This window comes from Rhea pennata, chromosome 1 (assembly GCF_028389875.1).
Source record: "Rhea pennata isolate bPtePen1 chromosome 1, bPtePen1.pri, whole genome shotgun sequence".
NCBI lineage: Eukaryota > Metazoa > Chordata > Aves > Rheiformes > Rheidae > Rhea > Rhea pennata.
In genome coordinates, this window is record NC_084663.1 from 52,945,714 (window position 1) to 52,971,291 (window position 25,578).

Consider the following 25,578-nt stretch of genomic DNA (forward strand, 5'->3'; position numbering starts at 1 on the left):
GGGTGGCCAGCAGGGGTGGGGAAAGAAGAGCTATTTGCTGAAAGAGAGGGTCTGGCACTCCAGATGGAATAGAAAAAGAAAGGTTCTCTGCTTTGCTAGCGTCACCTTGCACTGCAGTTTCCACAAGAAGATGAAGAGGCCAAGGAGAGCTGTTTTAGTTTGCAAGGGAATAAGGAACAGTATCACAGGAGCACAAAGATGAGGGTAGATTCTGTGAAATCAGGCTGGGATCATTCTCTCACCCTGGCTTTGTGTGAAAGGCTAGATGCATCTCAAATATAATACTCTCCTACCTGAAGCACTCTCCTACTTGCTTCACAGAGGCTGTAATCGGTAATTTTACTGTTAAAAAAAATTGAAAGTGTATGTCAGGTCACTAAAAAAAAAACTCAGCAATACAATGAAACACTGAAATTTTATCTTGGCTAGTTTATGCTCAGTGGTTGGCTGAGGTGGATGAGTTACAGTAAACAGACATCTCTGGACATCAAGCCACGTACTCAGATACTTACAACATAAACTTAAGGCAGATAGTTCTAGAGGTTTAGACTTTACTCATATTGAGCATATTCAAATTCACAGTCCCACCTCCCCTTCTTCTTCTATTGCCTAACGACGGGTATTTTGGGATAGCATCATTCTGCTCAGCTCCCACTGAAACTGTTCTACTGTGGGCAAAACCATAGTCAACAAGTGAAGGTGCTAAAAGCAATGTGATTCTCTTGCTCTGGTAAGGATGCAGCTCTGTTGAGGAGTATGTTCTCAGTCCTGGTTTCTGCTTCAAGGAGTACAACTGTGTTTGACATTCAAATGACACCAGGCAAAACTCAATCTTCAGAGCAGGGACTACTCTGTGGCAGATGGAGTTAGAGTAGAAAGTCATACGTACTTCCGTGTTTTCTCCTTTCTCTGTTTCTCTTTTTTTGGACTGCACGATTCCCTGCTCAATCTCAATAAGTAGAAACGCTTTACCAGACCACCAGAGAAGAACAGAGATACACAACCGAAGAGTCTGGTTCTTAGGGACTTTCAGCGGGAAGTGGGAAAATATAGGTTTGAATCCCCTAGGCTGAAGAAGAAATAACACTTAGCTGTCCCTCTCACCGATAAAGACTCAAAGCACTAGTCTTCTAGTGAGGATGACAGCTATCCTACCACTACAAAAAGCGATCCACATGGTTGCACTGTGTGTGGTGTTCACTGTGGTAGTGTCATAGCAGATGTCTTTAGAGCATGTGTTCTAGGGTGGGAGTGGGAAAAGAGAAGAGGTGGTGCTTGCTTACTGATCTTGATGGGACATATATGTTCATGAGCTGCTCAGCTACCGGTGAGCACTCCAAGATAGTGGGCTATGATAAGAATGTGGTGCCCTTGGGCAGCAGTTTAAGATTGCAAACATCTAGTGAATCTGCAAGTAGCCTGACAGCCTACAGTGTTCATGCTGCTGCATTGAGGCAGCAGCAGAACAGGGAGTCTGGTACAGGTGAGATAAAAGTGTGCAAATCAGAGCAACCTTTAGGCTACAGTCATTTCCTTTCAGGTATGTACATAGCACCTATATTCACTACTACCCATTCTGCTAATGCAACTAACAGCATTTAGACTCCCATAATCTATGGGATTTGGAGACTATCAGCTGTATGATCATCTCTGCTTGCAAGACGTTAAGCAGTTTTCCAGACCTGATTAACTCCAGTTTCTCCTAGTCCTTACCTCTGTGCTGGATCTTTTCTTCCTTCTCCCTTGACCTGCTCTCCATCTTCAGAGGATGACATCCAGAGACTGGTCTAACTCCTCCTCTTTCACTTGCATAGCACACTTCTTGAAGAGCAGTAGGAGGAAGGAAAAGATTCTGGGATATAAAGTGTTCTATAGGCTGGGGGATAGTACTCCAGTTAAGGTCTAAAAACACATGACAAAGTCACAAGAGCTGTTAGTCAGACAGGATTTGTTTTTATTCCTCCAAGTAGTGTCATTTCCAAGAAAAATAGAAGAATGTGATCTGTTATATTTTTTACCCTTGGGCATACTACACAATAACTAGGAACAGCTGCAGCTGGGGAAGAAAGGGCTTGAAAGTCTCCCAAGACTGCAAAAACCTTTACAAATTCATGTCGTTAGTGAGTACTCAAGCTCCTTATTAATCTCCTCTTTTGCAGGCAAGTCCTGAGTAGTCATAGTACTTAAATGTGCTTAACCATATAGACATAGAATGAGATTGTCCCACATATTTTAATTACAGCTATAATTCTTTGTGCCCAAAGTGAGAGGGTGAAGAACAGGGAGCCGTTTTTTACTTCATCATTCCCTCCACACTGCAGATGATCTGTGTGTCTTGTTTCTCAATACTTGGATTCCCAATGCATCGACTGTGTGACAGGCAAGACTCCTGGCACTAAGCAGCAGATGAAGGCCATCTCTTCTTAAGTGGCAAAAGCCACTGCTGCAGCCTTGGTCCCTGGTATCTCTCTTACATCATGACCTGGCAGACGCAGCCTACCAGCAGACTCTGGACTAGATTAGCTGTGGCTGGCGTTACCACTGCACTGTAAATAGCGTATCTGAAAGGTAGTGTGAGGAAGGAAACTATTGTGTGAGTTTCATGATCTATAGGTGACATGAAGCAGGTCTGACAGTCTATAGGAAGCATGACCCTTGGACATAAATATAATTACAATATTTTGAAAGGGTACCTCATATAGTTAACGGAGAATTTCATTAATAACATTTAATCCACAAACTGAAATGAAGCTCAAAATGAAGAAGGGGAGGGGCAGGCAAAACACACAAAAGCCTTCTAATTATCTTTACATAGGTTTAAAAAAGCATGTTAAGAACACAAGATACCCTCTATCAATAAGTCCAGTCTGACATCTAAGAACAGTTTTGCTTGTGACAAAAGACAGAGGCAAAACCAAAATGAAAACATGTTTCAATGACTGCATTTGGATGTTCAGCTGAACTTAAATGTTTTATCCTGCTCTCAGGAAATAAAAGTTTTCTTTTCAAATTGGATTTAGTCTGGAGCATTACCGCAATGAATGTTTTCTCTTCTAGTTTCTCTAGGCCAATGAGCACATTATTACAACTGCATGCATCCTACTGCCAATAGCAGCAAATATTTATTTTTGCACCTCTCTGGAAGTTGCCTTGGGTTCAGTTTTTCTCCAGTGAGACTGTTCCCAATCAGTGAAGTGCAACAATGTGAGGAAGACAGTTTAAATTAAGGAAAAATAAGCACTTCCAAATACTGACACTGAGTGAAATCCCAGCCAAAGAATTCTGTAATTATCTTTTTAGAATACACTTTTTACTGGGGTACAAGATTATAGAGAAAAATTGGCTTGTTGGGATTTTAAGACTTAAAAAAAAACATACAATGTTTACCTCTGCCTACAGGGTCAAGTTCCTGAAATATCTTATGTAATGTTTCAATGCCTTGAGCCTGTGAAAAAGAACAGAAACACAAAAATATTATTAATATTACGTTCTAGGAGACAAAATGAGCAGAAGCTATTATTCAGCAGCCACTGGTGCTGTGTAGTTTGTTCAAGGCCTGTAAATTACGTTAGGGTAGGGGTAATTTGGCAAGGTATAACTAACTCAAGTAGGAAAAGGCTAACATGTAAAGATGAGGCTGATTATTTCTTTATTTAAAGTAGGAAACAAGCTAGACATTCAATATTTGGCTGATTCCCAAAAGCACAGAAAACTCAGTAACTTCAGATGACTTTGTAAGCTTTTAGGTGCTCAGCATTTTAAAAATGTTTAAGCTAAATTCCTTTCCATAAAAGGAGGAAGATAATATTAGGCTCTATTGTTTTCACTTTGGATTTTCAAGTGCTTGCCAACTACAGTCAGGGTCACATTCACCTAAATAGTTATGTAAAATGCTGAACAATAACAATGGAGAAATGGTGTGTTAGAAGAAGATCTTGTATCAATTATACCAACTATTCTAATAACGACACTTTAATAAAACTAATGCTAGTAGCTAGGTCAGCTAATAAATGCTGAGCACCAAATTACATCCTCTGAAATGTAAGACGGGACATAACTCAGCTTTACAAATATTGCCAGTGCAAATATTTCAGAGCTGGAGCTTGGCAAAGAACCCCAAATTAATTAGAAGTTTGACTGCCTGTTTCCCTAAAACACCCCATGACTTTCTCCTTTCTCTGCTCTTTGCAACGCTCTTTTGGACTGAAAAACACAACAGAAAATGTTTTAATATATTTGGCAAAAATGTTCTTCAATGAAATTAAAAGAAAAACAGGTCCAGCTGAGGGAGTGAGGCGTTGGTAGTTTCAGAGACTGAAGAGATGGCCAAGGCACACTCTTTGACAGAAAGATCTAAATCTAGATCTTTAGATAAGATCTAAAAATATCAAATAATTCATTAACAGAGATAGAATTTCACTGTTTGTTCCTGCCCCAGACTTGTGGATGTTTACACTTCCTTTTTAAAAGAAATCTGTGACATAAATTAGATTCAATTGTTAACAAAAAGCAACGACCTTTCCGGTCAGTGACTTCGGTGACAGAATTGTTTGCCCAAATTTACTTGGGTTGAATTAACCAATTCACTTTCTGGTCAGATGTTTCTACTGGGATGAAAAAATGCTCACGTTTTTGCTTTCATGACTTCTATCCTTAGCAATCCTGTGAAAATGTTCTCCTGATGTTTCGGTTTTGTTCTGCACAGAAAGAAAGGTATGTAATAATTCTGATTCATGAGGGAATAAACATAGTTATGAAAAAACAAGTTGTAAATAAACATGATAATCACAGTGCCAGAAGGAGCACATGCAAGCAAACTGCTCAAGTCGGAATTCCTTATGTTGTTCTGTTCAGCAAATATTTACAAACCTGGACACAAACATGTCATACTGACAAGAGATCTCATTTCCTACTCAATTTGGGATGTTTATTTTTAGTCTGGGAACCTGAAGTACCAGGGTTTCTCAGTAGTATTAATTACCACTGCTCTGTTTTTCCAATGTAGGGCTCCTGTAAAGAAAGACTGGCATAAAACACAAGAAGCCTGGGAAGCAGTGGTCTATCCATCAAACCGATGAAAGCATTAATAAATCAGCCTGTGTTATAATGTACATGTATATAAAAAAAAATGTGAAAATATTAATGTGTTCTTTTCTTTTCGAATGACAATTTGCTTTCTCTAGGCAACAGCAGCAGTGCTCCTGTTTTATATGGAGCCTGGGGGCCATATTCTAGGCTGAACACGAACAAAGGGCAGTTGAGGATTACAAGCAGCTTTAGCACAGATCTCCACCAAACTGTCTCCTATACCTGTTATATTCCTTGCCATTTACGTTTTCCAAAGGCCTTTAAGAACTTCTGTGGGAAGTTTATAAAGAAAAACAGGAATTTTGATAAGTCTTCTAATCTCATCACTTGAAACAGTCACTAAAGTAGATCCACAAGAAAAGACACACATAACCAGGAAAAGGACAAAAGAAAGAAATTTCTTACAGGAATTGTGCTGTGCTGTTCTTTCAGACTTTCTTGATATACTGTTGTTACCTTCTTTAAGCAATAACAATATCAGTTTGACATGTTTTGTTGCTATTATACATACAGCAAGAAATCTTCAGTTTATTTGCCTAAAAGGTGTCTACATTTCAGCACAGAAATTACAGAAGAGGACACAGCGAAACTCCATTTAACTAATAGTTTTGCAATATATACTGGTGTTTATAGGTACTGGCAGAATGTGAAACTCAGGCAGAGTTTCAGAATTAAGTTCTTATGTGGCCCAAGCCCTGTTCATTCCAGACATGCTCATCACCTCCTGACACAAGCATGTGATGGGATGGGCTCTGCACCCAAAGGGATCTCTGCTGGTGCAGCTTGTTCTTTATTTTGTATTAAATCAGTGCCTGATTTATAAAATGAAGCAACTTTAAAAATAGAGAGGTTCAAGTAATCACCTAAAGCTGTGCTTTCACAGACAGCTGAAATCTCCTAAAGGCCTCCTTGCTGCTGAAGGAGAAAGTCTCATTTCCTCTACCCTTGGTCCTGCCTCCCCTACACTCCCCAATCTGACACTTTAATCACTCCTCCCTTAGCTAGTGTTTTGCTACATCTCTCAAATTGTCTCTGATGCTCAATAAAATCTTCTGTGAGCTGATTAAACACATTAACCCAGTAGAAAACTGATTTTTTTCTCCCCCCTGGGTTTGTTTGCTCTCAGATTACTGTGTTAAATCAGGTCATGGAAGGGAATGAGAGGAGTGGAAGGAATACACAGCTAGGAATGTGGCACGAGGAGCGAAGGGAAGACTGTAAGTGATGAACTATTAAATGGCTTATCACATCATGTGAAAAGTCCTTTGGGTTGGGGAATATTCTAATTCACTGTCTAGCATGTGTATGGCCACTAAAGTAATTACACCTTACTAAATGCTCTTGTGTGGGTTCTGTATGGCTCCTTTCAAGTGCTTCTAGGAAGGCATATCTGTGTGTGTTTCTGGAGGTTTCTTTTTGTGTATTACCTAGCAAGTCTATCAGGATTTTTGAGTTTGAAAATCCCCTTCAATCATGATTATCCAGAAGGATTGCACAATTCCAATATTGTCTAAGTGCCCTTTCATCCCAATCCATGGGATGACTACCAGAGATACTTGTCTTACCATAAGCAATGATGAACTAAATGAGTTATATGGCAGCCAGCTCAATCTACAATTGTATCACAGACATCTGGCAAACTTGCATGCTTTGTTTTGTATGTAGCATTTATAGACTAAATAAAAAAATAGTGCTGACAGACATGAGAAAAAATTGGAAACAGTCCTACTGACTGGCATGGTGAGTCTTTCGACACAAACAAGGTTATTTTTAGCAAATCAAATGGAAAGGCTCAGCGTTTTAGGCAAGTTCTTCACACTATTCTCAAGCTGCCATTCCTCACAGCTGCCAGTCACATGTCACACCCTTACATGCACAGGCATACTGTGATGTGGGTAAAAAAGCATGAATGGCTGAAAAGTACTAAAAAGGCCAGCACATTTGCTGTCAATTGGAAAATGTTGCTAGCTTTACAGTCCATTGTTCATTCATATCATGCTGAGGTTTTCATGAATTTTTTAAACTCAGCACTGGGAAATGGGCCTACATGGATTTACCATTCATGTATCAGTAGATTCAATCCCAAAGCAAGCAAGCAAGAATGAAGGTACATTAAGAAAAAAAGTCTCTCAATACTCATCCCTTCTCTGTGTACTTTTACTAGCACTCTGCTGCTAGGCATCCTACCAAACAAAACAGATTTTTGGTCCGAACCACTGTGGTTGACATTCTGTAAATAATATAGTCCTGGTAATAAAAATATAATAATAATAAATTCTGTGACGTTGCTTGATTCTTTAGTACAAAACAAAATAGAAGAAGAAATTTCAAGCTGTGTAAACAATAAAAGCCAACACCACTATCACAACCCTTTCATCAGACATTATTACTTCCCCAGGAGGGTTGGCTGAGTGGAAAGCTCATCTGGACCTCACCTCCTCTAAATATAAAACCTAGTAGCATTGCTTAAACTCTGGATGACAGCAGGACTAAGTTGAGCTGTTGGACTTTGCAAAAATGCATGCTCTCTATGAAAGTCTTCCAGAGACACATACCTGGACAGGGCACATAAAAGAGCCTGTGGCAGCTTCTCTCACCACAGCTGAACTCACCAGAATTCATCTGACTACAACTTGTTTCAGTCTAGCGTCACTGATGCTATGATCCAAATCATGCAAATGGTCAGCTACCTCAGTCATCTGAGATGCCTATCTACCAATGTTCTGAAAAGTCCTACAGGTGGTCACCTCACTTTTATACCTCTTTGTCTTGATATGACAGCTTCCCCTTTTGTGTATTTATTGCATTTATGTCACAAACAGGAAGTAACAACTTACAGGAACTGTTATTGTTGGCTAAAATTCACTCACAAGCTTTCTAAAAGCAATACACTGACAACAGTTGTTTTTGCTCATCTGCAGCAAACATCTCAAGTACTATTATGGTAATCCCAGGCACCAAAGAAATAAATATCAAGTAAATAAAGCCCCTTCACAAATTGTGTTCTGCTCCTGTTTACCGAGCAAGTAAATACATGATTTAACAAAATAAAATGTCTCATTGCCTTCAAGTGAAATCATTTTGTAAAATCTGGGGCCAAATCTGCCTACTAGGATGGAAGTAGGCAATGGGGCAGGATGAGTCATATGCTGACAGCACTTAGCACCAATGTTACAGCTTGTCTGTATGTGTAAGAGAAAAACACAATCCCTATACACTCTGAACTGAGTATTTGCAACATATGCCTGACATAGCATACAAACAAGCGTGATACTTTCTGTGCTAAAAGCTGGGATCCTCATCCTCACTCTGAGGATCTAAATCTGCTACGTAGCTGTACTATGGAATATGATAGGTAGAAAGCTGCATTCTTTTGAAACTAAAACACCAGCTTCTGGTGTTTCTTGAGTGAAGCTATAGGGAAAAATAATAGTATTGCTCTACACTGTTAATTTGGACTGCATGCCTATCAACTATATAGATCATTTACAATTATCAGTTACTTAATTGATTTGTTAACTACTACTCTGACTAATTTAATCCCAAGCTTCTTCAAAATAGGGCCTACTAAACTCTAGTAATTCTGTCCTGGTGGTATTCAGTAAGAGGTGTAAACAGTCAAGAAAATTGGACAGCATACCTTAGTACCTAGTTTTAGCTGGTGTGCATCAAGATCACACGAGTCTGAGCTGTCAGAAGTTTGGGTGCTGTGAAAGATGAGCATTGTTTTGTTTTATTTCCAAATTTGGTGACTACAAATAGTTTTTTTCTGAATTCATAGCAAGCATTAGCAGGTGTTCCCTGTAGTAACCCTAGCTGTTGTACAGATGTAAATATGTTTTCCAAATCTGTCTTTCAGATTTATGTTTTAGTTTTATAGACCTACAGTTAACCCACAAAAAAGCAGGCATCCTCATTTTAGAGAGGCTGGTCATTGGAGGAGATCTAATCTATCCAGATGGTACCTCCCGCTTATAGCTAGAGCTCCTTTAGTTCTGCTTCACATACCTTCCTCCTCCCCTCTTAAACCCTCTCAAAAGACATCATCCTCTTTGTCCCCAGTGAACCTTCTGATAGTTTTCTGATGATGCATTAAGATAGTATTTCTCTTTATTTTCTTGCATTTCAATATCAGCTGTGAAACTCAACTGTTGATTTCGATATTTTATGTACCTAAACTTAGATGACAGGGATCTAACCCATTAATGTTTCCCTAAAAAGAATTCCACAAAAGTTTTATTCTCAGAGGAATGATCTTAGGGCTCACAGTCATTCATAATACATAAATGCCCATCTCTTGCAAATCACCTGCACAACTGGTCCTGCTGTCTCTCACAGTCAATACTGGCACAGGAGAAGCTGATCACTTTTATGAAAAGTGTATTGCTTGGTCAGTGTGCAGACCCTTACACTGCTATCAGTTACCCTGAAATTATCTCCTTTAGCTAAATGGAATCAATCTAGTACCTTCTCTGGTTAATGAAATTACATATAAGCAAAAATAAAACAATATACCTTATACTATGGCTAGACTGTTCTGCAAAATGTCAGGCTGAAAAAGAGCACATTAATTTAAGCGATGCAATAGACCAAGTTCTGTACCAGTGCAGTTTCATCTCTCCTCAAGAGCCCTCAGAACTCCACTATGTGAAATGAATATAGCATTCCTTTGAAGCATAGTATCAGTTTGAGCAGATACAGAGCTCTATTCCCAACTAGCAGGTTATTAAGGTTTGCATAATAAGATTTTCATGTGGCCATCTTACAGGAGTGCAAATATTAAGAGTCTAATTTTAGTAACACTTATAGCATGTATTCCAGCACTCTTTAGGGGTACAGAGGAAGATACAACAAATTGTGGCATGTCTTAATAGTTCTAACTTACCTAGAATCCCTGTCTAACACATCTGAATTCAGGCCCTCAGAGTTCACCTTAGCTTGCTGTTTCACCATTTCCTCGTGTTCCTTCAGGCACAGATAATACTAAGAAACACCATACATGTAGTTTACTGCTTTACTGAAAGCTATTATCAAATTTATTATTACTATAACCCTACAGAATATCATACTTTGTCACAGTAAGATCAACTGAGGCAGTAAAAAAGGCCTAGAAAAGATGTTCCTTACCTTCACATTAGGAACACAGTAGTCCAAGAGAGCATCACAGAAACGGTGTCCTACTGACTCTAAGTCTTTTGTATTGAAATGAGTGCTTCGTCTCTGGCCTGCAGCATCAATAGGGGCAAGTCAGAAAATGCCAGTCATATTGCTGACTGCCAGCTGTGTTACGTTCAGGATGGCGTTTTGACTGCAAACTCACATATATTTCATTGAAGGATGCTAGACAGCACCCACGCACCAAGGCTCTACATTCTCTTCCAGACAACTGACTCTCACACAACTATTTTCACCCACTGCTTTTAACTTGCCATCCACTGATGTTATCTGTATTTTTATAATATATATGTAACAACAGTAGCAGTGGCCTGAAAGGTCCCTAGGCAAGTGCCCTAATTTTGGTGTTTTTCCCTACTCTTATCTTCGATCATCATTCATTTCTACCCAATAAGACAGAACACCAAGGGGATGGAGGCTCAAACTATTATTTTCCTGAAAAAACAAAAAATATAGGAATTGTTTGATGACTCCTACCAAACAGCTATGGGAAAACTGGCTCACCCAACTTAGAACCACAGACAGAGGCTTCCAAAGTGTAGCTGTTGCTGATGCCCATCTTCCACATTACAACTCGTCCTGTGCCTTCTTTGCTCTTTTGTACTCTGAAACGGCAGTCTGGGAATGAGAACTTAAGAGAAGTACAGCATTAGCCTTTGAAGTAAAATGAAGATGCAATAATGTCATTTTAATGCTGCCAAGTTTTTTGCATCTTTCTATCAGGTAAACAAATGCAATTTTTCATGCTGCCTTACTTCAGTATTGCACTATATTCTTCATAGCAATCATTGTCATTCTTGGTATAACAGAGATGCATGTGAAATGACAATTCTTTGATTAGAAGTTTATTTTACTTTAACAAGGACTTAGGAGACTTCTCAAATATTTTTTTAGGTGTCTATATTTACTGTTTCTAAATGAGCCTATATAGACAAATGACCAGCTGACTTATCACAAATCCTGATTTATACTAACACATATATTTAATAAAACTCTTAATAGCTCTTCTCACAAATTAATAGGTTAACAGTTTGATAATGTAACCTAACTGGAGCTCACAATCACCACATGATACTTGAGTATAATAGGATTAGCTGTAAGTATGCCAGTAAGTTAGTGGGATTTTTTTTAAAAAAAATGCTGAACCTTTGCAACTTTTCTGGTTTAAAGTAACTTCTTCAAGTCAGATTTTGCTGGAAAATAGCACAGTTTAAATGTAGTCATTTTTTACTGAAAAGTTATTTCTTTTCCAGTTGAAATATCTTACACTTACAGGGTGAATTTGATATAATTTTCAACAGTAAGATTTCAAAACTATTCAACCTAAAGAAATACCTTAACTTTTCCCTTAGTTTCTTATTTGTTTAGTTGTTTGTTTTTATTTTTACAATACATTATAAAGCTACATCTAACATAAATATGTAATATTTAATGTTAGTCTTTCACATTTTAAAAGCAAAATGCACAGTTTTTCTTTCATATTTCCTATTTTTTTCATTCTTAAAAAAAATCTTAAAAAACACTAACCTTTTATCCTAGTTCAGCATGATATATTTTGGGCTGCTGGAATCTTCAAAGGAAATGATATTTCATATTCCTACAATCTGCATTTTTAACCAACCAAATGTTATTTTACTGGACAAAGTGTGGTTTTCCAGTGCATATGACACCTTTATAAAAAATCTGAGATTCACGGTGGACATTTGAAACTTTAGATGAAGTTTCTAGCCAGAATTTTGCTTACCTTATCTGGGCAGATCTTGCTCAGTAAGAGTGGAAAGACACGAGGATGCAAATTTGGTGCTTTTGATTGCTGCTTTCTTTCACAACCATATACAAAGACATTCTTTTTTCTGTTGTGACCATGGAGATCACAATACAAAAGAATGTCACGTTCCTCCATCACTCTGTAATACAAGACAACATAGAATATTTTACTAAAAGTGTGGTTTTTTTTCTTTCACTTCAGATATATTAGTCTGGGCTAAAATGCTGCAGAATAAACACTGAAGCTCAAGTTTAACATGAAGAGCAAAACAAAACAACAAAAAAAAACAACAACGAGCTTCATGTTCTGAGCTTTAAGTCAAGTCTTTGGTATGCTAATCAGAGAGAGATGGTTCAATTTCATGCAGGATGTCACAGTACAGTATTAAGATATAAGAGTGTATACATCTGCAGTCTTTGTCTACTTGATCATAAGTTTTCATTGGTTAGTTATCTTCACGAATTTCAGAAGCTGGGCACCACCTTTCAAAACAACAAGTCCCCAGTTTTCATTTTTTTCTGCATATTATTTCTTTGATCTCCTTCTGTCTAGTAGGTGCATACAGTGTATTGCTTCCACTCTCCTCTTCCCTCTTTCCTCTTCATAACCCCAGTCCAGTTACATACATCCAAATCCGTAGATGTATACTAGAGTACATTGTAGGGCTGAAATCATAGAATGGTAAGGTTGGAAGGGACCTCTGGAGATCATCTAGTCCAACCCTCAGGGCAGCCCATACAGGGACTGAACCCGCGACCTTGGCGTTAGCAGCACCATGCTCTAACCAACTGAGCTAAACCCACCCCCCCATACCCTATTCCTGTCTGCAGCTCTTTTGCTCTGTACCTATGCTGAATCATACATGCTTTACGAGACTGAAGCACAAACAAGCAACTCAGAACGATAGGAAGGAATATTCTTCCCCTTATTCAGGGCAGACATTAGTTTTTACTATGTGTCAACATCCTGCAAGGTATTGTCATTTAACTAGCTTTCTGAAGAAAATTTTCAGGTAGATATGGATAGATTTAGCTGCCCACACCTCCAGCACCCAGTTCCTGTTGATGCAGAGTTTTATGGGGAGGATGTATCAGAGCAAGTCATCTTGGGGCTTTCCTCTGGGTGGGAGTTGGAAATTCTTGGTGGAATTAAAAAGGAAGCAATAATAAACACATCTGTCTTAGCTGACAGTAGCAGAACACGAGTCTGAAGATCTGTAGCATTTCAGCACAAATAATTAACATTAATTACAGTGTACTTGGAAGCGCAGGCTCTCTTCATATAATAAGCTAGAGAGAGGGATTCTCATAGAAAAGGAGAGGCACAATGCTCATCTCCTTTATGCTACCTGCATGCCAAAATACTTATTTGAAGGAACACAGATCTTATTTAAAATAAACTGTAACCAGCACTTCATGAAAAACATTAAATCTACTAATTCTGACATTGGCTTCTCACACAATAGTTTATTGGGTGAGAAGGTTTTGTTTAATACCAGAAGGTTTAGTTTAATAACCACAGTATTAATGTCTATGTGATAGAGGTCTGCATCAGAAATCAAACATATTCGTAGAAAAACATAAAGCAAACTTGACTATCTTTTCTGTCAAATGGACAGTTGGCATCTATTCTGAACCTAAGTGCATTCTGGAATATGGCTGTATGCCAGAAAAGAAGAAAATGAGAGAGAAATTAGAACTTTAATTAGTAGATCTAGGCAGTGGGGAGAAATGTACTAAAAATGTTCTGAAGAAACCTCCTTACTTCATAGTTATAACTTTTAACCAGGAAAGAGAACATATATTACAGGAAAATGTGCACAATGCTATAGCAAAAAAAACCCCACCACTCTGAAATGCAACATATTGTAAACAAAACAGTCAGAAATGCTTGGGCACAGAGCAAATAATATCAAAACATTACAGAACAAAAAGAAGTCACATTAATATGGAGACACTGAAAACAAATCACTTATTTTAAAGGGAAAGCAAATGAGGTTACCTTTTGATCATGTTTCGGGTATACCAGATGGAAGGATAAAATTCCTTCAGGTTAGATTTGTATTTGCGATTCAAGTCCTGACCTGCTAAAGAGCAACGCTGATTTCCCACAATCACACCATCTGGATTCAGCATTGGCACCACTTTGAAGACAAAGTTGTCCCGGAGCACTTGAGCATTGCCTGAATTGCCAAGAATGTAATCCAGAAAGCCTTTCATTATCCAGGAACTGTTAGTTTCCCCTGGATGCACCCTTGCAGTTAATATCACAGCCTTTCTCTTTGTGTCCTTGTCACCTTCATGGGGACTGGTGATTGTTAAAACATATACTATGTTTCTTGCCAATGAATGGCATAAGATGTGGATCTTGCAGAATTTGGACTTCACTGGATCTTTAGAGATGGCTACTAGGTACTCCTGTAGGTTGGAGTAGGTGTAAGGATAGCAGTGGGCAAAATAGCAGGTGTCTCTGTTGTGAGGGAATTGGAATGTCCAGGTGAGTGAGAAATACTGCTGTCCACCTCGGCCCGCATTGTTTCTGTAATACTTAATTTCGTTCCCTGTTCTCCGCCAGCCAACGTTGTGTTTCTTGGCATCAGCTTCCGAGTACAAGAGAGGGCGCATCCCACGTTTATAGAGGCTGTTAGGCTTGGTGAAGTTGACAATGGTGAAACGATATGGCATCCCTGCTTGAGTGTTGCTTACTTGGAAATAGTACCACTGCGTGTATTTACTTGTGTAGAGGTCAGTGCGCAGGGTCAGCTGATACTCAAACTCATTACTGGCAGGCAGGAAAAAGAAACAGTTGTGATGGTGATTAGCACTGTAGTATGACGCAGCATCACATAATGCAAACTGTCATGAAAAAGCACTCAGCAGTGAATAAGGTACAAATCTAGCACATTTACACCATCAAATACAGTCTAGGCCATAGCCAGAGAAGGATACCTAATTGGATGGAGTCTGTCAATAATGGAACTGCTGTCTTCCTTAGGACTTTTAATAATAATTCAGTTACAGAGTTCTCCACTCTATGCTTTAAAAGGAATGTCTTAAAAAATGGTTTGTGATTTTGCATAGGTGATTATCACTTACAGAAACCATTCAGCTCTGTGCAATGGCTATTAGATCATTTCATACAAAGATTATTTGAAACTATTTTCAAAACTCATTCAACTAGTGTAATGGTTGAAAACACACCAGAACATCATGCTTACAAGCTGATAGCAGGCCACTGATAATAACAACTCTGATAATAACTTTGTCTTAATAAAAGAAGAAAAGACTAGAAACTTACACTTTGACCACCTTCTGCAAATTCCCACTCTCAAATCGTGCTTCAAAGATCAATGTGTTGTCCCCGTTCTGATGGAGGATCTGCTTTGAAGGGCAGAGACCTCTCACTCGAGAATACACAAATCCAGAGTCTTTGTTGGCTAGTGGGAAAAACAGCACAGATGCCTTTTATTGCAGTCTGAGTCATTTTAGGGAGTACTTCCATCCTTCTAGAACTTCCTTCTAGAAATGGACAACTGCATGCAGTTGAGCTTCAAGGCATATCTTGGGCAAATGCAAAAGAAATTATACGAAGATTTTGCTGTCTATTCCTACTTAACTTTATGGATTCAGGGCAACCTAAGATCTGACTCTGTCTTGGATGTGCCTGTGTATCACTGTATGAGCTAAGGGCAATTCACAGTCTGTATTCAGGCAAGACAGCTAAATTAGGTGGAAAGATGCGAGGTTCTAGCTCCCTCAGGTCTTCTCATCAATCAGGTGGGCAACTTCTCAACTCAGAAATTACATGTAGCTAATGTTGCCATCAGTTTATTTTTAAAACTCTATATTCAAGTCTTCCTATCTGAGGAAAAAAAATGACTCCCAGACATAGCAGCCATCACTTCACTTTGTAAGTGATGTTTCCTTATCACATTTAGCATATAGTTTGAGCTCTTATCTGCTTCTGTTACCTTGTTCATCGTTCCTCGGATGAGGCTCATAGAGACACAACTGAAGATGCAGCTCTTCTGCCAAAAGCTATGAGCCCAGAGACCTTGCTGCAGAATTCAGTGTACTCATGCTTGTGACTCTGGCTTGATCTAGGCTGTGCATGAGCTACACTCTGATACTTTGGTAAGGGCCTGCTCAGGCAGAAGCAGGACAGGTGAAAACTGCAAGTATTCCATGCTATAACTGTGTACTGTGAGAACACCAGTTTCATGCTGCTAACAACGGACTGGCTTGTCTAATCTTACAGAGGTAGCAGAATTTCTCTCCTACCAAACTTTCCTACTGGCATAAGGGAGGCTGTATACTGGTAGCAGGACATCGATTGTTAAGCTGTTGTATTCTGAGCTCCTGTATTCTGTTTTCTCTCTACCTCCTCAGTACCAGACGCAGCTGATAAGATACTGCTGCCTTACCACATTATCAAATAAGGGGGACTGATCTTGTACCATACAACATGGCTAAAGCTGTGCAGCCTCCATTCAGATCAGAACTGTCTGCCCTTGCTTAAGGTGATGGGTGACTGTGATGGGAGTCTGTCTTATTCTCTGCTGAACCACAGTAGTTTTAGAAAAGTGCTGGCTACACCATTCAGGAAAATTACATGAAGCCAAAATTCCCATAAGCCATTTCTTTATCCTTGAATCACTGTTGCCACACTCAAAAGGTGCCATATTCAGTGTATTGTTCTTGGTGACTTAAGTTATTACAGACCCGTACAGTTTTTCATTAAACAAGAGTGTCTGCTCTCCTGGCTAGGAAACCCACTTGGATGATTACTTTCTGTTCAGCTGAAATTCCATTCACAGTTTCTGCCTCCTTTACTTCCTGCCTTATGCTCTTCCTTGACATGAAGGAAGAAAAGTGTTTCAGTAGTAAATCTAATAAAATTGTTTGTGGAAATATCTGTATCACTCACATGCTACAGAATGAAACACATAAAAATCTGAGATCTCTATCATGGTATTTTGATTTTTCTGCACTGGAATCACTGCTAGATTGTATTTTTCCCTTCCAAATTAGGTATCAGAAAGGCTGTAAGAGCTCAGCAGGAGGTAGTCACACAGTAGCTCCCAGCTTCTGCTGAGTTCAAATTCAGCTGGAATCAGGAGATGAGAGCTTCCGTCTCCCTCAGGATGCAATGGCTCCTTGTTACATGTTAGTCAGTCTACAGTACTCATGCCGTAATTCTGCATAAGTGCAGATCTCTGTCCTACCCTATAGAGCTTTCCTGTAAGGACAATTTTAGAATTTTTTAGATTAAATTTATTGGCTATATATCTTAGATGGCAAAGCTACCAGCCTGGAGATTTCCATCCCAGGAACAGAAAGGGGAACTCCTCCTCCTTCCACCTGTGCCTGTTCCTAACTGGCCATAGTGGGTGAGGAGCCTGGCAGCTCAGTTAGCACAAGGCAAGCAGAGAAGTGATTGTTGCCATCCATGTGCTTAGGTACCCAGTTTTCATAGTCATAGCAACAAAAGCAAGCACTGATTTCCTGCTGATGCTGAATGTTTGCTAATCAGAAATCTGCTCACTGCCAGAAGGAATATTATTCCTCAGGAGCAGGAGAGAGAACTGGCCCCTCTTACTGGCAGATGTTTTCTCTTTTTCAGTTGGGAAGTTTCATTATTATGGTCTGAGAACTATGGTACCAAAATACACCCTTTGCTAGAGAGAAATATGGACAAAGATAAGAACTATTTCCAGTTGCTTTTATGTGAAGTTCAAGTCAGTAATAAAGTATATGGAAAGTTACACATTTAAAGAATAGCAACTAGGGTTGGACTAGATGATCTCCAGAGGTCCCTTCCAACCTTACCATTCTGTGATTCTAATAGACAGCAACAGAAATCACTGTCCTAGTTTTCAAAAGAGCCAGGAAACTGGGTTTCAGTGTGTTTCTTCCTACCCTTATCCCTTCCAGACAAATAAATTAGCAAGCCAGCTGCAGAGGACAGAGATTCTTTTCCAGTCACTGAGCAGCTATCATTTTACTGGCCAGGCGTAGCACTTAATTTAAAGGGAGGAAGTGAAGGGTAATACACTCATACTGCAGAAGCAGGGAACTTCTAAATAAACATGGTATCAAAGAATACTAGTGTTTTTCAGAATATCGCATACCTTTACCGGTTGTGTTAATGACCTCAAGGAGGTCAGCTCCCCTTCATTTTTGCACATCTGAAAATTTTGTTGCCACATCCAGTTAGCCTAGAATTGTAAAACTGTATCATCCCTTCTTATCTGGGTACAAGTAGTCCAGGACCAAAATCAACAACTGGCTAAGTTCCAAGTTCATTCAAGGCAATTGCATCAACTTAGAAAACACAAGAAAGAATAAAGAAGTCTCATAATCAACTGGTGGAATAAGGCAACTATCCCCCCTCAGTTCTGTCCAATTAGTCCTTCCCAGACCTAGGAGCCTGTAATTAAGCACCAATCCAATCTGGACATGTTTTGTTTACAAGGCTTGAAAAAACTCTACAGAAAACGGGACAATAAAAATCTTCTCCCAAAACAGACTTTAGTTTTGATCCTGCAGTTACGCAGTTCTTACCTTTTCACTTTCTCCTTTGGATGGATGTTACGTTATCTTTCTGCACTCATATTTTCGTAATAAACTTGATCAGAATAGTTTATCTGCTATTGACTGAGAACAATGGCTTGAACTGAACTTCTGAAATAATTAATAGTATGAGCAGAATGTATAGATGAAAGTACAGCTGTATAACTGAATTCCTTCCCTAACTATAAGGAAAGGATTTATTCCCAAGTCCTGTTGATTTCAATAGGCTTTGAATTAGGCTCACAAAGGAGCTACATACAAGTGATAGCAACATTTCTCAGGGTGCTCCCACCTTCTTCTGTCAAATAAATCACAGTGCCCTCGTTACTGGGTTGGTATGATGGCTTCATCTCCAAACCGGTTGGAGTGTACAATGGCTCAGGCCTAGGGGGTGTCCAATCTGAAAAAGAAGAGATATACAAAAGGAGTACAAGCAGGGAGATTTTATTAGACTGCTTGTAAAGCGGAGGAGATACCAAAAACTTAGCATTTCATCCTATTTACTCCAACGCTAGATGAAGGACTAGGGAGGCTCCTTTCTGTTGCAACTAGTTTGGATAGTGTCTTCAAAATAGCATAACCCACATGACTTGCAGGCTTAGTCAATTCAGTACTTCATGTAGAATATAAGAGAAAGCATATGTTCAAAGTTCTAGTACCCATCTAGGGTCTTTTTGACACCAGAGCTGGGGAAAGATTCATATGACAATTTAGTAAATATTTTCTTTGTATGCCTGCAAATACTAACGGACAGACTTGAGATGGGATTCGTGGATTTCAACAATGATATATTGTCTGCCACTATGTTCTGGGACTGACAATTTATGTGAAAGATGAATTCATAAAACAATTAACAACATAACTGGAGGATTTCAGATTTCTGTGTAATCAGTTGAATGTTGCTAAAATCATGTTCATATGTAAAAATAAAGATTCTTAAATTCAGCAGTAATAAATACTTCAGTATATTAGCGAAGTTCTAACAGAGACATGACACACTTAACCAATTTTCACTTAACAGATTGTTGCCAATAACTCACAGCCAAGCATCTCAGCACAGATCTCTATATTTCTTCTCCACCCTCAGCAATAGCACATAATAGCATTATCAAAAAAGGGACCAAATTTCCTTTATATTATTCTGTTCAAATCAAAAAGGAAAAAAGCAGCACTGTTCTATAAGGCTTCCAAACCATAAATTTTCATTTTGCATAATTCAAAGATGCATCAGCAAATTTGCTTGTTGATTTAAGGGCAAAGTCATAATTTTAAAGTGCTGATCAGTGGCATTAAAGGACCTTTAAAGTGATTAAAGACATTTTAAACAGTGATTTATCTTCAGTAAGACTCATGTACCTACTGAGTTTCTAGATTCAGCTGCAGTTTGTGGAGATTCAGACTGCACTGATCTATGTAAGGGCTGCATGTGCTCTAGCTCCATAGCTTGATGAAGCTTGAGGAGCAAGGGAACAGTTGCAATTCTTAGCCAGTCTACTTACTGGGAGTACCTATCTGAAGTTTTTCAGAGTTATATGTACACACATTCACATCACGATCTTTCCTAGCTATTTTAATGAATTGTGAATGAGCCACGATCATCAGTGAAATATTATCTTTGGGTACCTCAACTGGTACCCTTAAGAAAGAAAAAAGCAAGGCAGGTCATGCCTTTCAGGTTTTCCATTTCCCAATCTGCAAGTATTCTTTTTCACGTAAAACCTACGATTCAAGTGTATGTCCAGATAAAAAAATAAGTAGAGAGAAACTGTCGCATTTTAAGGGGAAGCTGATAATACTACAGAACAAAACACATTATGATAGAAGTTCTGATATACTGTATGGCCATGTATTTAGCACAAATACCAGCCATGACTGAACAAAACCAAACAGAATATGAAAAAAAAGTGAAAAATAAGGCGAAAAACACAAGCATTACTTTTTTGGTGAGTCTATTAATCTCTGCTTCCCAATGCACACTTTTTAGCTTTTATTAAAAACTGAACATCTTATCTCTTGGAGTTTCTGTGAAATTCCCTTTCTGTATTACTCATGGCAGTCCTATCCCATTCTACTCAAGATACTAGGATTTATTTTCAAAGATAACAAAAGAAGGACATAAATCTTCAGTTCCACCTCTTGTGCACCTCTGATTTCTACAGATCACTTCCAAATCACAACAGGTTTTATTTATAAAGCACAGAGACTGCTCTAGTCTTCAGTCTCTCCTAATAGGTATTGCAGTTTTTTATATAGTCTGCACGAAAGCAATTACTAGCTTACATTTGTAAGTAACCATATAGCTCTGTGATACAGTATTGCCATAGCTACTAACAGGCCATTTAAGCTTCATACTGAATTTGGAAGGCCTCAAGACTGAGACTTGTCAGGCTTGCTCTGTGCGAACTTTCTTTATTTGCCTGTAGCTTTGTTTCACTTAGTTTAGCTGTGATAGCAGCTTCTCTAATTGGCTGGGAATCTATGGCTAACTTGTTTTACGTTCGTTTACCTTTTGTGTGGTACAACCATAGTTTTATATAGATAGCAGTAACAAGCAGTTATTCTATGTAGAATGAGATATATACAATTCTAACACAAATGATATAGTGTAGAGAAATACAGGCCTGCTATGACAGCAGAGGCCTTGAGCAGTGGAGACACAGGGCATGGTAGAGAAGCACAGACGAAGGATGATAAGAGACGGGGCACAGATGTGGCACTAGTGACCCCATGGTTTTAAACAACTCACCTATGGTCAACTTAAAGAAATGTAGACCTGGAGTTGGACAACATTGGTTGAACAAAACAAAGACAACAAGAAAATAGCATTTAACATGTGAAGGGCACCACATATAGCAAATTCAGATGTAAATTGGAGCTGCAGACTGATGAAGGTATAAAAGCATTACCAAACATATAAAAATGACTTTGAGAGGACCATAAAGTGAAGAAGAAGAAACCATCGTATGAATATCATGCTCCTCCTGGCAAAGGGCTCCAGGTGCTGGCAACTCCTTCTGCCATTAGAATGCGACCACCAGCCTTAGGCCTCAGAGAAGCAGTGGAAGGATGAGCATAACATCAGGAAAAGGGTGCAAGTGAAGCAAGTGTATAACAACTTTAACTGTATTGTTATTCTTTTTCCTTCTGTAACAATTAGATCTGGACTTACAATGACTCTTAAGATTTCAATTAAACTAACAATAAATTCTTGGCTTTACTTTTACATTTAAAGTGTAGCTCCTATTTGCCATAAACAAGATCTCGAGCATTACACACAACTTACCAATGTGCTCAATTCTGTCCCTGATGACTTCACATTGGTGTGGCCAATGCACGAGGGAAAGCTGACCTGCAGATGATAAGCCCTGAAGATTTTGAGGTGCATGAAGATGGGGTACCATCCTTTCTGAGCCAGATGATAAGAGAATCTGTTTTGTTTTAGAAAAGGATGGGCACAAACAGAATTTGTAAGAAAGTGAAAAAATGCTCCTATCAGTCTCTTTTACTCTTGAAGTAGGAGCAGTGTACAGAGATCACCTGCACGACATTAACATAATTACGCATGGCATAATAAAATTACATCCCACTGAAATGGAAATTCAGTGCTCCATCCTATAAATGGCACTGAATATAAAAGTAGCACTGAATAACCTGTTAACTAATTAAACCACAAAACACATCAAATATTTAACTGTAAGCAAGAAATAGTTTATTTGGGCTCCTGTAGAAAATGCTGGCGCTTTTCAACATTATTACTGCTTTTATTACTAGTGTGTTACAGTAAGGCCTACAATCTCAATGCCTGAGCCAAAAATATGTACTGTGCAGTGTTATAATAAACACAGAACAAAGCTTATTCCTACAAAACTTATCACATAAGGAACAGCGCATAATTTTAGTCACACAAACTGTATGCAATAATGAGACAGTGCTGGCTAGCATGACAGGAGAGATAACAACCTGACTCTATCACGAGTTTTGTAAAGCATCAGAGATATTGGGAAGAGGTGGGAGGTCTCACTTGTCAGCAAGGAATTCCTCAAAGTTATGAGAAGCCACTTGAATGAAAACAAGACAGAGAAAAAGCTTTGAAAAGTAATAGTAAGTGGATAATTGGGACTAGTATTGTGCATGGATTATAACATTGCCCAGAGTTAATTAATTGTCATAGATACAGAAATATTTACCCAAAGCATTCCATCTATCCTTAGCTACCATCTGCCCAGAGCAGACCAGAAGATAGGAATCTGGCTATTTTATTCATTTTGTACTTGCGTTGGGTCTGCATCAGGCACTAGTACCCATAAAACCTATCTTGACAGAAAAATTTCTAATCAGTTTTAGATCTGATTTCTAGACCTATTTCCCTTCATAACAAACAAAAGACCATCTTAATACAAAAGCTTTTCACCTTAAGGATCTAGTTTCAAATGCAGATTATATCATACATAAAAAGGAATGAATTAAAAACAAAACTGCTGAACCCATTTGTAAACTCTAGCTGTTATCTAATTCTAGTGGATACCTGGATACTGTAATATAACCTGGCCAAAACAATAATTGCTGATCAAGGACAGGCTGCAAGATAGGACTGCTCATTTATGTTCCTATTAAGTTCATATATAAGTAATTACTTATATAGGTCAAGAACCATAAAGTTTGACTAGACTTGGCTCAGATTCTGTTTTAGAGTTTGGCAGTTATGTGAACCTTAATATGTCTTTTCCTATTCATCCTTCTATCTCAAATGAGTTAACGAGATATTTATCCTAAAAAAAATAAAGTACTAAAATAAAATTAACACTTCACAATAGGATAGCTTTCTCCTGTTTCTTTTCAGAGTGAAACAACAGCCTTTGTTTTGGTTTATGTTATAGCTCGAATAAAAATTAGGCTGAATCTGTGTAGTTATTTACTCTCACATTACTCCTGGTTGCCCGTCTAAAGTTTTCTCTTGTCCTCTTTTGTTTTCCAGCAACTTATTTCCACTGCTTCTCTTGTATAGTACTAGTATTGATAGTATTGTGTGAAAAGCTAGAACAACGAACTAACATAACAACAAAATGTTTTCAGTTGCATTACTTAGCATTCTGATCAAATTCATCAAGTAAGTCTATTAATTTAAGTGCAGAACAGGCAATGGAAAACAGTAGCTACAACAGCCCTTTTGGCAGCAACCCAGATTTATGCTACAATTATCCTAAAACAACAACCAGAAATGAAAGGAGATGAACTTGATACTGGTGAATTGAGGCTTAACACACGGTGAAAATGGAAAAGGAATCACTCTGAAACCCAAAGTGCACATAGGCTATGAAAAATAATCAAGTGCCCTGGGTTAAATTTGAAGCATATGGGCATGGCAACACAGTGGAACAGCACTCATTCTCTTCACAGTGTTTAACATAGAACTTTACTTTCTGGGTATGCAATCTTTCCCTTTCATTAAACACTATGTTTAATTAAAAATCCACCTTCCTTCCTGAAATATGAACAAATGTTGCTAATATCAAATCTGTTTGACAGTTAGTGGCAAGTCTCCCAGCTTTATTAATCGCTTCTATTTAAATTTACTACATTTGCATATACATTGCTTCGAAAAATCTGCTAGTCCAATGGCAAATCAGGACTTGATTTTTACAGGGAAAGAACTGAGAACAGTTCATGAATAAAAAGCATTGATAAAAAACAATTTAAGAGAAGGCAGAGAATTTTACTTTGCTCAGGACTGTAAAACTGTACTGCTCCGAATAACATGCTTATTACTAATGATAAACTCTTAGGACAGAGCTTTGTGTGGTCCTACACACAGCAAGGTTCCAAAATTTAGTTTATAGACAAAGGATATTCTGTGAAGCATTTCAGGTGCCTGTGGAGATGGTTTGTTACAGGGGTTGTTTTTTTTTGACTTTCTCCCATTAAACTATTTTTAAAAGTTCAGAATAGGATCAGTGTTAGAAATTCAGAGTATTTTTGTATTACTTTTTTTCCAAGAAAGCAGTTGATTTAATTGTCCGAAGATATTGCTTAGTATGAGGGAAGACAGCACAAGCAATCACGAACACTGGAGAACTATGCGCAGGATGTCTCCTTGAAGGTGGGGACAGTCTTCAAAAACAGTCTAAGGCCTTTTGTGCATGGCAAATGTGAAGATACATTAGAAGTTGCAAAATGATTATGGCACAAGAGAAAAAAGGGAAGCCTTTGAAATCCACTGAAGGTAAGAATAAGAAGCAATTGCTACTAATGACTTACAGTAGAACTGTTATATCCTGTGACTGCATCACTACATTTGTGCAATATGAACTGAAGTAGAACAAAGAATGTTGTATTATAGCAGTGTGGAGAAACCAGACTTCTTGTACGGATTTCTCACGCAACCAGCCTCTAAATAAAATTCATGTGTCTGAATCCTTCTTTTCCAGTTCATTGATTATTTTGGCAGAAATTTGGTTTTGCTTGGTTTCACTGCTATATTTTCCTTCTTGTCTGCACAGGAGAGTAGGAGGGAAAGATGACTAAAGTGATCATTAACTCACTCAAATGAACAGAGATATTCAGGAGTACCTTCAATTAATTTTACGGGGCTAGACTGCAAAATGAAATTGTCCTTTTAAAATAAGGAGCTGAAATAAAGATTCATGGAGTTCTCCCATAAACCAGTATGAGTTATTACATCAGTGGGTTTATTCTGAGCACACAGATAAGGAAAATGAACCAAGGGAAACTTACTGAATTGTACTCCTTACCGACTAAGTGTGCTCTTTCGCTTACTCTTCTCCCAGTCTTCTGACTTAATCTTCAAAAATGCAAAAGTTGCTTTTCTGCAGACTAGGAAACATATTGCTCCTTCAAAATGTGCCGGGGGGGGGGGGGGGGGAGGGGACGACGACGACCCTCATCTCCCTGCAATCCACTCTCCCCCTCCCGCTCCGTAACTCCTTCCCACGGGCAGGAGAGGCTCTGTCCCGGCCC

At 38.6% G+C, this 25,578-nt stretch overlaps 1 protein-coding gene across 1 annotated transcript; it reads right to left on the bottom strand.

Moving 5' to 3' along the window:
- Positions 1–1,034: 1,034 nt before the first annotated feature.
- On the bottom strand, positions 1,035–25,407 carry AGBL3 (AGBL carboxypeptidase 3). The gene is made up of 12 exons (XM_062586039.1): positions 25,353–25,407; positions 21,887–22,031; positions 18,896–19,003; positions 15,329–15,467; positions 14,033–14,812; positions 12,008–12,170; positions 10,768–10,894; positions 10,216–10,313; positions 10,039–10,071; positions 3,388–3,445; positions 1,714–1,902; positions 1,035–1,069 (listed from the first exon to the last, which is right to left on the bottom strand). The coding sequence occupies exons 2-12, from the start codon at positions 22,002–22,004 to the stop codon at positions 1,065–1,067; spliced, it is 1,818 nt and encodes a 605-aa protein (XP_062442023.1). The 5' UTR covers positions 22,005–22,031; positions 25,353–25,407; the 3' UTR covers positions 1,035–1,064.
- Between the last annotated feature and the right edge of the window lie 171 nt (positions 25,408–25,578).

Coding starts and splice junctions, on each gene's coding strand:
- AGBL3 (XM_062586039.1), bottom strand. CDS start 22,004: ATGGTACCCCATCTTCATGCACCTCAAAATCTTCAGGGCTTATCATCT. Junction 3,446..10,038: donor TGAAGGAACACGAGGAAATG/GTGAAACAGCAA, acceptor TCTTTTTCACAG/GCTCAAGGCATTGAAACATT. Junction 1,903..3,387: donor ACTTGACCCTGTAGGCAGAG/GTAAACATTGTA, acceptor ATGTGTTTTTAG/ACCTTAACTGGAGTACTATC.